Source organism: Pleurodeles waltl, chromosome 8 (assembly GCF_031143425.1).
Source record: "Pleurodeles waltl isolate 20211129_DDA chromosome 8, aPleWal1.hap1.20221129, whole genome shotgun sequence".
In the NCBI taxonomy this organism is placed as follows: domain Eukaryota; kingdom Metazoa; phylum Chordata; class Amphibia; order Caudata; family Salamandridae; genus Pleurodeles; species Pleurodeles waltl.
In genome coordinates this window covers 1,385,413,932-1,385,428,048 of record NC_090447.1, presented here as the reverse complement: position 1 = coordinate 1,385,428,048, position 14,117 = coordinate 1,385,413,932, and the positions used below count along the sequence as shown (strand labels likewise).

Here is a 14,117-nt window from a genome sequence, read left to right as displayed (position 1 = left end):
AATGAGGTGAATGCTAATACGAATCTTATCTTACTGCAGTCAAATCATTACTGGTTTTTAAAATAAACCCATATCATTTCTTTGAGGGAAAAAATTAAAAGCAGACTATTGGTATTGAAATTCTGATAAATTTCAAGTGTTAATCGGGTATTTTGTTTGCTCCTAAATGTCAAAAGGAGTCAATGGATATAAAACAGGAGTCATAGACAAGGGGTGCACTGACCCTGTCTGTGCCATGGCACAACCTCAGTTGTGTTTGCCCAGGTGAAACATGGCCAGTGCATCCACCTATAGAAAAAAAGGCCCCCAGCTGCGACGTGCACACTGGCAGTTTGCAGCTGCGACGTGCACACTGGCAGTTTGCAGCTGCACGAGGAAGAGTGCTTCAGATGGACACACGATTTGAAACTGCAGTGGCATCTTTTCAATGCTAGCTGGCTCAGCTATATTTTCAAGAGGGCAGAGATCCACCCGCTGGCGGGTGCAGTGTGTGACTGCATCTGCCTCTGGGGGTTTGGTTTGGGTGGCACCTTCCGAAGCACGCTGACTGTATCACTGTATGTCCTCTGGTACCTGGAGCACAATCTAGGCACCTCCCAATGGCTATTTGGCCCTTGCATCTGCGTCTCAGATATGGGGTGTTCATAAGGATGAAGGCATACCTTCATTTACAATGGGCAACAACCCCATGCAAACTAGGAATGCTTCCTTGGGCTCACACAGGTGTGATTTGCAGAAGGCGAAACATAAACGTCTGCGGCTCTTTAGAAATACCAAAGTGCATAACGGTAGCAAAAAGTGGGCGACCACTCCCATTACGCCTCAAAGGCGCTTTGTGTAACATAGCCCCAGGTAGAGTAAGCATTCCTAATGAATCATGGGTTCCTGCTTGTTTGCGGTTTTGCTACAAACAGCTACATTTCTCTTTTGGAAATAACTTTGTATGGAATACTCAACAGAGCCAAACTTTGCTCAAAATTGGATGGACTTTGTGACACTATCAGTTGCTTTGTGCTGCTATCCTCCCCGTCTGCTTGATCCGCCTACAGGAGGTTTTTGGTTTCTTCATCTGTAGATTCGTCATCCGTCCTGCTCCAATCGCAGCAATGCATCTATGAAAACAGGTCACGTTCAAACACCAGTTTGCTGCACTTCATTTCCACCCAGTGGTCACTAAACAGACTGCAGCAGAGATGTGGAGGTTACAACATCGATCTAGACCATGGGTACTCACAAACATTACTCCAGGGGCCAAAAGATATTGTCTGTGATGTGACCGAGGGCCGCATTGATGCCAGCGAGGTGGCTGTACATAGGATGCACTGATATAATATAATAATGTGATGTACTAAGGTGACACAGTTCTGCACGTTAATGAAGTACTCTTTGGAATTTTAAATACCTTATTACATTTTTGCTGCAGGATGCCTTTAGAAACACATGTATTTTTAAAGTTAGTTGGTGTGGGATGACTTAGTTGCTTCCTTTCTTTAACTTCAATTAACCTTTAAATAAAGGCTTGTCTTTTTAGTTAACTTCCTTCTCAGTGTTAGTGCTGAGATAAGAAAGCAGCAGCCCAGTGCTCCTGACCAGCGGCTGTATGTAAAGGTCACGACGGCCCGCATGCGGCCCCCGGGCCGTACTTTGAGTATCACTGATCTAGACAGACATTGAAAACTTTTATAGACCAGCACTGACAATGTCAGTTGGTTTTGCTTGTATGTAAATGTGAGCGAGACCGATTAGAATTGCCAGCACTAGTTAACAAAAGATATGATGACTTTAACAGTGAGCACTGCTTTGTAGGGTTCATTCAGATAAAGCCTTGGCAGTGGAAGAAGTTGCTAGCGGAGAGGTGGCCAGGTAATTCACATTCCACACTAAACAATGATACATAGTCCCTGGGCCAGAGATGTCCAGCATAGGTCAAGGAAAGATGAATCAATGCCAGAACTTTACACTTCGACCCATTATATATACGTTTATCTGATGTGGATAATATGCTGAAAATCTGGAATGGAACAGCTTATCCTGAATCTATGTGGAACTTGAACTTCCTGCCTTAGTACCCACCACATTACCCAGCTATGGCCTCAGAAGTCACCCTCTGCAGCTCTGACAACCATGGACACATTGAAATATTACCTGAGACATCCTCTCGCAGGCTTTTGTCGACAGAATGATTATATTATGTGAACATCTGCACCCTCACACTGCCTATCATACTTACATTGTTATTCTGAAGTTAGTTACTCTCCATCTTGTTTAAAAGGCATCAGAAATGTGTGGTGTGTGCCCCTTTAAGAAGGTTGCATACTGACTCAATTCCTAAGTGTTTACTTCATGCACGTGCAACGCCAGGCTTGGACCAGCGACATACAAACAAGTCCACACAAGACTTGCACTTGGCATAATTATCCAGTGCTGGAAAGAACAGAGACTTTGGACAGAAAAGCATCATCCACATAGCTGAGGCATGTTTCTTCATTGGCTAGTTCACCCCACCCTGGTGGTCTCAACTTCAAAAAGAGGGAGATCAGGATAAATGGTGTTGGATATATGTGGGATCTAAAGTAAAACCTAAAACTACCTCTGCATATACCCAAGGGATTTCCTGCTTCTTTCAGGGTACAGAAGGCTGGATGAAAAAATGACCATATTAATGTATATTGAGAAATGATGACTCATCCATGCCTATGCAATGCCAACATGTTTCAGCCTTACTATGAGCCCAAAATGAGTCTTGGGCCTTCCCCTATAGTCCGTGCTGCATCTGAGGTGCACCTGCCGGACCTACTTCTTGAAGAATGTGGTAACTACAGAAGAGTTCCCCATTTGGGCAGTAATTCCTAAAAAGTAGGGTATCTTATTCTGACAGACTTTAAAGGTAAGACTTATTCTTATCTTTTTGCATGGAATCAAACACCTTGTCGCTCCCCAGCCCCATACATCCACTCAGAGGCTGTCTCCTATATTGTCCACAATATGTCACAAACACACTAATCAGCCGCTCCCCTCTGTCTTCATTCAGCCCATTGTCTCCTGCCAGTGACCTACCCCACATCACCTGAATCTTCTTACCAGGTAGAGACAAATGTACCCACAGTTTGTCTAGCAGCCTCTTGCAATGTCCATTTGTCTTCTACAACACATGTCCTTCTCCTGCACTATCTCCATCCTCTTACAAAGTGAGAGAGGTTCGACGGACATCCCCTTGACTGCACATTTCCCCTGAAAACAGGAAGAAAACAGTGACTCAAGGCACATCCAATAAAGAAAAATTGAATGATAACGAAAAACACAATTAATCCAAGCAAGAAGTGAGCAGCCCAGCAGCACTTTGCCGCTACAAGGCTCCCGGAAAAAAATAAATGAATAAATAAAAAATAATGGTGAAAGCCAAAGAATCAAGAGCAGACAACTGAGATAGACAACAAAGCCACCCAGTCAGGAAGAGGGGCTGGCCCAAAGCCCACTCTTATGTTTATGTTGTATATTGGAAACAGTAAGTCTGCCTACTGACAGCTAAAATTGACTCTAGCCAAGATATTATCAATCCTGGCAAAGCACATTTCTGTTACTTCCAGTGGGTGTGTCTCCTGAATACAGAAGGCAGAATACAGTGGTATGAAAATATTGAGGACACAGTATTGAAACTGAAATATAGAAAGGTAAGTAAGTATAGATGCCGTATACCTAACTCTACACAAATGTACCGTGACATTATTTATATATATGTCTTCAAGACACATAGATGCAGATTTACAAATAGTAAATCTATAATTCCCCTATATGCACTCACCTGTCGATATTTCTGTCCTCGATATTTTGGCCACAATATTCTTTTATCATGATATTTCTATGTTCAATATTCAGTAGTATTATCGTTCCAGTGTGCATTCTTTTTCCTAATTTCACCAGGCTGACACAGATGTAACCTGCACATTCATCCAGATGTCAAGGCCGGAAGTTACTTTACATAGTATATCATGAAAAAATAGCAAATATGGATGTTTAAGTGTTGTAAACAAACACAACAACAAAATGAAGCATACTTTGATATTGCTTAGGGCATGGTGGCACTTCAAAAGAATAGCGAAAAACCCCTTTAGCTGATTCCAAATATAAATTGGCATCTCCTGCACCTTTCAAAGCTGAACAAAAAGAGTTGTTTTGCTCAGTGTAATGGCATGGGTTTACTGTTTATCACATTTTAAATAAGAATGTCCTACAGCGGTCCAGGAGGGCTGGACCCATTATGGAACCGTAAGCTAATCACAGACTCTCTAAATCAGTTTTATTATCCTACGTGAGTTAGGTTTATTTGGATAGCCTGCCAATCACCACTGATCCGGCCTTCATTCTTGCACATGTATTATATTTGGATAGTCTGAAAAGCAGGAAGGACCTGGTCTACGTTGAACCATGTTGTATGCACCTGTACTAAATCTGAGTTCACTTTCATAACAAAGAGCATCCTGGCATTAGGAACATTTTCAGAAACATGTTTTGCTGTGGGGGGCGCACTTTTGCCCAATGTGCTAAAAAGACTTGTGTTTTGCTGTGAGGAATGGGCCATTAATTGCAGGTTTAAAGGCTACTGCTGGAAGCCATCAGCAGTTCAGAACAAAATTCAGATCCAAGGATGTGTGCCACAGATATACAAACTGAAAATAAAAATATATATATTGTTTTATACGGCTTCTGACTACCTTCATTTACAACGGAAGACCCCTGCAGCAGTTGTCAACTGCTATGATGGCACACAAGTGACACACATTTGTGTCATGACCTGCTTTCCCATTGAAAGCATCGCCGCCTCCTCCAACTCCACAGATGCAAGATAAGGGTGACAAAGGCTGTTACCAGTACCTCGGCCCCCTTCCTCAGTGGCTATATGGGAAACGTCCTGAACAACGCATTGGGAACAACGCAGACGTTTCCCACGCAAGCGTAACCACGCTTGCCAAAACAACGCATGGCTTTTTCTCTGTCGTAACCATGCCTGTGCTGAACAATGCATATGCGTGGTTAAGGCAGAGAGAAAGGCAGAGTGGATCGGGACAGGACACAGTCAAGTAAGTGCGATTGGGGGTAGTTTTTAGGGGGGGGGGATTAAGGGCTTGGGGTGGGTGGTTGGGGTACATTTGTTTTTGGGGCAGGTGGGGGGGTCGTGGTAGTTTTGTTTTTAGGGGCGGGGTGGGGAGGTTGTGGTAGTTTTGTTTTTAGGATGGATGGGGGTTGGTTGTTTTTAGGGCAGGTGGGGGGGTCAGGGAAGGTTTTAGGGCCTAGGGTGGGTGGGGGGTGTTGGGGTAGTTCAGCTTTTAGGGGTGGGGTGGGGATGTCAGGGTAGTTTTGTTTTTAGGGGCTGGTGGGGGAGTTAGGGTAGTCTTGTTTTTAGGGGCAGGGGTGAGGGGTCGGGGTAGTTTTGTTTTTAGGGCTGGTGGGGGGTCAGTTGTTTATAGGGCAGTCGGGAAAGGTTTTAGGGCTCACAGTGGGTGAGGGGTGTCGTTTTTTGTTTTTTTTTAAGGGTAGGCTGGGCAGTTCGGGGTAGTTTTGATTTTAGGGTGGGTCGGTTATTTTTAGGGCGGGTCGGGGAAGGTTTTAGGACTCAGGGTGCCTGGGGCTGTTGGGGTAGTTCAGTTTTTAGGGGCGAGGAGGGGGTGTCGGGGTAGTTTTGTTTTTAGGGGTGGGGTTGGGGTTCAGGGTAGTTTTGTTCTTAGGGTCAGGGGTAGGGAGGACGGCAGTAGTTTTTTTTTTACGGGGTGAGGGGCATTTGTTGTTTTTAGGGCAGGTGGGTCGGTCAGGGAAGGTTTTAGGGCTCAGGGTGGGTGAAGGGTGTTGGGGTAGTTTTGTTTTTAGGGGCGGGGTAGAGGGTTGGGGTAGTTTTATTTTTGGGGTGGGGGATTGGGGTAGTTTTGTTTTATGGCTGGTGGGGGTCGGGAAGGTTTTAGGGCTCAGGGTGGGTGGGGGGTGTCAGGGTAGTTCAGTTTTTAGGGGCAGAGTTGGGGGGGTCAGTGTAGTTTTGTTTTTGGGGGTGGGGGTCGGGTAGTTTTGTTTTTAGGGTGGGTGGGAGAGTCGGGCTGGTTTTGTTTTTAGGATGGGTGGGGGGCTAGGGGTAATTTTCTTTTTAGGGGCAGGGTGGGAGAGGTCGGGTAGTTTTGTTTTTAGGACGGGTGGGGGATCAGGGTAGTTTAAGTATTGGGGTGGTGTATTTTTGGGCCTAAGAGCGGGTAGGGGGTGGCATGATAGAACCACTCATGCCATTCCCACACATGCCTTTACTAGGCATGCTTTTACAACAAAAAGTCATTGTAAAGGCATGCGTGGTATAGGCATGCGTGGAAACAACGCAGTCGTTTTTCCGACCACGTTGTTAAGGCATGCGTGGTTCCGGCATGCGTGGTTCCGGCATGCGTTGTTCCATCATATAACCTAGCTGTACAGATCCAAGGGAAGCAGAAGAGAAGCAAGTGGTACTGCGGCATCTCTCCTCACCTTACACCGCCTTCTTAGGTTTTCCGTAGACAGCAAGAAAGCAGGATAGAGATGGGTTCTATGGCCACTCCTTCTGCTGCCTTCCCCTGCCTCCTTAGGCCTTTTGGTCCATGAGGAAAGCAGGGGATATAGGGCTGAGCCCAGCAGCCGCTGTGTTACACACAAAGAGATCAGGAGGAATAGACAGCCAAGAGACAGGATGGAGAAGGGCTTCAGTCACCTGAGATATTGTTTTCTATGTAGGCAATGACATGTGGGACGGTGGCTGGAAACCACATGGATTATTATTGTGCTCACTACAGTTTTTGAGTCCTTGATTGACTGTGAGAATTTGCACAGCAATGTATCGATTGCGATGGACTAAGGAAAATAAACTTCTGGAGTGTTCTTGGTTGATTCAATTGGGCATAGCCATATGGCTCAAGGTGATGTAATATAAGATCCTGGTGGGAGTCTTAGCACTTTCAAAATGTCATTTAGCAGCTAAAAGATGAACATGACCTAGTGAAAGAATGATTCTTCGTGGGTGACCATTATGACAATGCGACATTTGGCACTTCCAAACCAACAAAAAGATGTGTCCGAATGACAGAACAAGCGTGTTTTCTTTTGTAACAGTAATTGCTAATTTCTTGAGGAAGCTCTAACCCAGGATGGCTAGAGCGAACAGGCTGCATGTTCTACCAATAAAGAAGGGCACAAAAGGACCCTGAACTCTGAACCAATATTTGTGGATGTTTGAGAAAGTATAGTTCTGAGAAAACAAACAACCACATAGGAAGTGCTACGACTCCCACCAGCCTGCGAGGTTTTGATTATATATTAGGAAGGGAGGAGAAGCTTTCTAAGGGACACATAGGGGTGGTGCATAGGTGTCTCTACCAACCCAAGGGTGCACCTGGTGAGTGGATATGGGAGTCACTGCGCCCGCCTCAGGAGGATCACTGCCCTTCTTTTAAATGGAGGCTGCTGGGCCGTCTCCTGCAGTGAAAGGCAATCTGGTGGCTTCAAACAGCTGATTTTCTTTCATTAATGCGCTGTTCTGAGTGCACGATTGGTTCAAGCATCCAATAGAAACTGCTCATTTGATACCACCTACTGTCCCAGTCTGCCCTCTGTGCACAGACGTAAGAGTGCAATGTAGCGCAGAGTGGGGAAGTTCACCATATCTGTAATCAGGTATATTTTTTTGTTGATCCTAGGCATCAGTTGAGTCAAAGAAGGTGACAGATATTTTGTGTTATTTTATCTAATGTAGGGCTACCCAAGGATCTTCCTGTTAGCTCCTCACTTTGCTTGTCCATGTGAACGGATTTGGGGGATGACATAATGCAGTTAGCCACACTAAACCTAAAATTGTATGTGGCAGATATCAACGTATGTGTTTATTTCGACTTCCTTCTCATTGCTTTTCATGTAACTCGGAACCCCTGGACTGAAAGCTTCTCTGGTGTTAATTTCTCAGGTCAAAGAAGCAACAAACCCATGCTATATCTTTCTATTTGTTGTAGATCAGGAGATGCCTGAATCTAATCCGAATCACTTTGGCCCAGGACAACTAGGTAAGAACTATTCTCATACTACGTACTTTGGTAAGTACGTAACTGAGAAAATGTAACATTATACAACGCTGTATCAAGGTGTTTGATGATGCATCAATACTTGATAGTGGCTAACAACAAGATGTTTTGGCCTGCTGTATACTAATACTAATTCAGTTCAGTTCAAGGTCATTAATGTGGTCCACTCCTACATGTTCTACAGTGTTTGGATGTGAGATTAGGCAGGAATGAATGAGGATCTAAATAATATTCAATGCAAAGCAAAGATTTACAAAATGTGGTTGCAGTGTTCAAAGACACAATTTTCACTATATCTGGTAAAACAAGAGTATGCTTGTGAGTAATGTTTGGTTTGCTAAGGGTCCTCGAAGGATGACCTGCCTCTACTTATGTGAACTGTACATTTGAATAAAGCACAGACTTCAATTTTGGATCCTCATAGGAAATGTGTTCCGTTGGTGTCAGGATATTGTATCTGACACAGGGTGGACAGGTGTTCTCTTTCTGTCTCAAAATATTTTATTAAATTTTAAGATAAAACAAACAAGTCCACCTTAATGGTATATTTGTAGCTTAAACATACTAAAATATTAAAAACGCATAATTGAATTATGAACATACCTAAAACGAGTATGGGTCATGTAGTAAGTAGAAATGTTGAATAAGGAGCAAACAAGACCTACTTCTCATGGCACAGGCTTTCAACAATAGCTATAAGAAATAAAATATATTATCAATAGATATATTACATGCATACAGCAATGTCATCATCAGCCGGCATCCAAACCATTTAAAAAAGAGGAGTATTTTTGCATTTTCTATTAAAAGACATTTGCCCTCCACATCTAGTAAATGTAACCCAAGACCACCAATCTTGGACCGATAATGTGCCAGCGAATTTCCAGTTACTCGTAATGAACTTGATGTTTATAGAGAACAGGAGATCAAAATGCTTATTTTGAGAATCCGATAACTTGTGGGATAATGCAGTAGATTTACATATAATCAGGTTATAGATGAGGGTGTGAGTGATGAGGAGTATGTTGACTATAACATCCCACGCTTTTCTCCAAAACTGCAAGATGAATGTACATTCAAACAAACATGTTTTAAAGACCCACCATTTTGCTTACAGTGCCAACACAGCGGGGAATCACTAAGCTTAGCATTGTGTAATTCACAAGGAGCCCTTAAACAATTAAACAAAATAAAAGTATTTGTTTGTGATAAAGACAGAGGAAACCATCCCAATATATTTGCTAACCATATTTGTCTCCAATCATTCAGGGAGAAATGGGTAGAAAGTTATTTATTTCAATAATTACTGAGAGAATTAACGTAGGGTTCATGGGTATTGTTTAACTGCTTGTTGAATTAAGAAACAGTATGTGTTAAAGCAGAAAAGCCCCAGGGCAAATCTCTGAATCAGGAGTGTTTTTTAGGTAACATATTTGGAAAAGAGTTAAGTATAGCATTACATAGCATACAGTACTTACGGGCTTCTGTGTCAGGTAAAAAATTGTAGTTTGCGATTCTGAAAAGAACAATGAGACACATTTGTCATAGATATCTCCAAGATAGAAAATGCTGGTATGTATCCATGATTTCCAGAATTCCAGAATTTGATGGTATGATGACATTTTATTTAGGATTATGCCATATATATAATGATTTCCAGAATTCCAGAATTTGATGGTATGATGACATTTTATTTAGGATTATGCCATATATATAATTTGGTAGAATCTGAAGTATGTTATGAAAATGAAGAGTCAAAATCATGTATGATTAGTTTAGTAGATGGGAGAATGGAAGATGATTTGAGACTCTTATTAGAATATAGGTATAATGTCATTAAATGGAATGGTGAAACCAAATGTTGTTCCACTTGGGACCATTTGGGAGAATGAACAGTGTCAATGCATGTAAACCAAAGACATCCTTGTTTCAAAATCAATGTTTCATGATAATGAAAAAATCTGGTAAATAAGTCCTCCACTAAGTTTGGAATGTTTAAATTTGGCATAATGAAGTCTAGGTGGTTAATGATGTCAAAGAAATGTAGAGATAATGCTGTCTAGTTTTGTTTTATAGAATGTGAGAAGTAATTGTCATGGAAGCATTGATAAAGTGTAAAAGTAAGAGAAGCAAGTACCAATTTAATATATTCAACTTTTCCCATTATGACAGGTGCAAAGGAGACCTGTTACAAATTTTATCTGTGATTATAGTAATCAAATGGTCACAATTTAATGTAATCAAGTGTTTAAGAGAATGTGAAAATTGGATTCCCAATTATTTAAATTTCTCCTTTTGCCAAATGATATCAGTACTGTTTAATATATCAATTGTGCAATATGCATTTCGGGAAAAGAATTATGTTTTGTTAGAGGTTAAGGAATAACCTGAATCGTAGGAGTATTTGTGTATGAGATTTAGTACCACAGGTGTAAAGGTGGATGGGCTACTAAGATATAATAAAACATCATCTGAATAGGCCGGCATTTTAAGTGTAACATTTGCAATTTTGACTCCTGGTATTTCCTTAAAGTTTTGGATATGCTAAAGTAAGTGTTCAATGAATAGCAAAAAAGAAGGGGTGGTAATGGACATCCTTGTCGGGTTCCTCTATGTAGAAAAAAAGGATCAGAGAACTGACCATTGCTAAAACGTCGTGCTGAAGGGGAACAATTTAACACTTATACCATTCTAGTAAATTAATTTCCAAAATGAAAAGAAGAAAGTGTATGAAATAAAACTTTATTGAAAGTCTTTTGAGCATCTAGAGCAAGAAGTCAAGAGGGTGAAGTCAAAGTGGAGATGGCATCTATTATGTGAAACAAGAGACTTGTGTTATTGATAGAAACCTCTTTTTCAAGAAATCTGTTTGATCTATATGTACAAGTGAGGATAAAATGTTGGATAGTCTTGTGGCCAGGATTTTGGCACAAATGTTACAATCTTGCTATATGACGGAAATAAGGTGATAGAGACTTTAGTCTGATCTTTGTCCATCTTAGGTATTACTATTATGTGTTCTTCAGTTAAAGAACCTGCACCCATAACTGACTCGCCGAAATCAGTAAATAAGTGATGTAAATATATAACAAGGGCCATAGATAATGCTTTATGAAATTATGCAGGGATACCATCTGGTTCTGTTTTTTTTTGAAGTTTTAGTGAGTGAATCGCTGTTAGAATTTCTTCCTTAGATACAGGTATGTCTAGTATGAACCTGTCAGATTGAAAAAGTTATGGAAGGGTAGCGGAGTTCAAAAAAGTATCTATCAGTTGAGAGTCAAGGGAACCTGGTTTGTTATATAATGAGGAACAAAATGTGAAGAATTCCCCAACAACCTCAGGAGTAGCTAAAGCAATTGTAACATTATCTCTATGAATAACATGAATCTGAGTTCTATCTTTTTCAATTTAAAGATAGTTAGCTAGCCATTTCCCAGATCTGTTAGCATTGCTAGACAATTTATCTTTTTGATTTGAAAGTTGTACCCCAGCTCTTCTACTTAGTAATGAATTTTATTCATATCTACATTTCTGTAGGGTCGTTTTGAAAGTATGACTGTTAGAAAAGATAAATAACCTTTCAGATTTAGCAATGTGTTTCTTCAAACCTAATAATGTTGTATTGAAGGCTTATTTTTGTGGGCCATATTAAAAAATATTAACTCCTCTTATATATTCTTTAAAAGCATTCTATTTTATAATAGGGGCTGTCACACCATCAGGGCATAGGGAAAAATAATATTGAATAGCAAACATTATGGTGGTCTTATTAACATCTTGAAGAACAGCATCAACATTCATGCACCATCGTGAATTAGTAACAGAAGAGTTACTTACTTGCAAACATAGTGAAATTACTGCAATATCAGACATTTCCATATTACTAATTGAAGGCTGAGTTATAGTTTTTTTTAAATGTCTATATGGTAATAAATAATTTAAACATGAATGTGAATTGTGTGGATTGGAGAAAAGGGTATAGTCTTTATGAGTTGGGAAATGTTACCTCAAACTATCAACACGTTTTGTATTGTCAAACAGAGTTTTAGGTCAATAAAAAGCTTTTGGTGGTGTACATTGTGTAGAGGAAAGTCTATTTAAACGTGGATCACATATCAAGTTAAAATCACCACCAACAATAAGAGAAACATTTCCAAGTTGAATAATTTCAGAGGTAGTGTGATTCCAGAAGGCTGGGTCATCAACTGTTGGTCCATATATATTAATCAAATGCAATACAGTGGTACCAAGTTTAATTTTAACAAATAGAAATCTGCCATCAGAATCTGAATGTTTATCTAAAATTTGTAACTGAAGTCTTTTAGAAAATAAAATTGCCACTTCATTCCTTTTACCAACTTCTGAAGAAAGTATCTGACCTTGCCACTTCTTTTGCATGTGTACTAAGATTTTGTCAAAAATAAGTGTTCCTTGTAATAAACAACCGCCAGCCGTATGTCTAACACATAATCTAGATTTATCAAATGTTTAATGGGATGCTGTAACCCTTTAACATTCAGAGAAACAATTTTAATTTTAGGAGTAGTATCCATAATTCAAAATAGGAAAGAGGAAATAGAAACAGGGTACAGTAGTGGAAACATACGGAGGAAGCAGTGCAGACCAATGAGGTAGCTAGAGGACATAAAGCAACAAAAGAAGGAAACACATATACAAATCTATATAAAAAGGCAATAGAGAACATTAATAATAAGATTGAGGCACATGCATTGAGAAGAAAAGTCAGGTGAAAAGGCCTATATTAGTCCTAATGTCATAGGGATAGTAAGTGAATAAGAAGTAGACACACAGAGGCCCATATTTATATTTTTTTAGCGCCGCCTTTACGTCATTTTTTGACGCAAAAGTGGTGCAAACTTGCAAAATACAATTGTATTTTGTAAGTTTGCGCCATTTGTGCATCAAAAAGTGGCGCAAATGTGGTGCTAAAAAAGTATAAATATGGGCCAGAGATTCCCACATGGTATAATTGGTATCAGTTTGATGGGTCTTGTGTATCCATTGAGAGTGAGAAATCACTATCCAAAAATGCTCAATTATCCTCTGGATGGTGAAATGGCTTGGAGTTGTCATCTTTCCAAATGCGCATGGTGGAAGGATCAAGGAGACCATATTTAAATCCAGAGGTTCTTAGTCTTGGCCGTAAAGCTGCAAAGTTCCTACGAATGGCAACAGTTTCTTTTCCAAAGTGTTTATGGGTTAAGATTTTATCACCATTAATCACGAGAGAAGGAATCTCTTGTGCTGCTTTTCATCTCAAAATTAAATGATGGTGACTGAGAACCTTGAATGTTACTTGTTGTCATTTGGTGTAGTCAGGCTTAGGATGTGATGGAATACGATGCACTTGATCAGTCTCAAATGTTTCTGGAAATTTTAGTTTTAATAGATTTGGCAATAGTTTCTCAAGATAAGGTCCACAACCAATACCCTAAATGTCTTCGGGCAAATTGAAAATTTGCATGTTATATTGCCTATTCCGATTTTCCAAGTCTAGCAATAGTTTATTCAAAGGAGGAATTTTCACAGCAACTGAAATGAGTGGGTAAATTTTTGTTTTATTACCATTAATTTTAATTTTGTTTTCAATAAACGTCATGGAGAGACCAGCCATATCTTTACGAATATTTCTTACTTCAGCAACAATATTGTCAGACTTAGACCTAACAGCTTGTAATTCCTCTAATATAGATGTAAGTGAAGGTTCAGAGGAGTCAACAATTTTAGACTTACTAGGCATAAGAAGCACTGCTTGTTTACGCTTATGAGCAGCAGAATATATAGATTTGCCTTCCATGTTAATAAATAACCAGAAAAATATATATAATAGACATAGAGTATTGTAATATAAAAATGGAAGCCAAACCAATATAATGCTGATGTAACGTCACTGGTGCAGCAGCAAATACTCACACTAGGAGGATTGAGGGCCAAAGCCGCTTCCTCTCCTGAAGAAACTCCTCCTTTCCTGGCAGGAACTCCCGGCTGTGAGCAACGAAGAGCCCCAGTGAGGCT

At 40.3% G+C, this 14,117-nt stretch overlaps 1 protein-coding gene across 3 annotated transcripts in view; it reads left to right on the top strand.

Annotated features, from left to right (window-relative positions):
- The window catches only part of AMOTL1 (angiomotin like 1), a 294,817-nt gene that overhangs the window by 21,050 nt on the left and 259,650 nt on the right, over positions 1 to 14,117 (top strand). For 2 of the 3 annotated variants that reach the window (XM_069202417.1, XM_069202418.1), the window contains one exon: positions 8,010 to 8,060. In XM_069202417.1, the coding sequence (XP_069058518.1) occupies positions 8,010 to 8,060 (51 nt within the window). Of the gene's footprint in view, positions 1 to 8,009; positions 8,061 to 14,117 lie in introns of those variants that run through there. The other variant, XM_069202419.1, reaches the window with a different exon arrangement.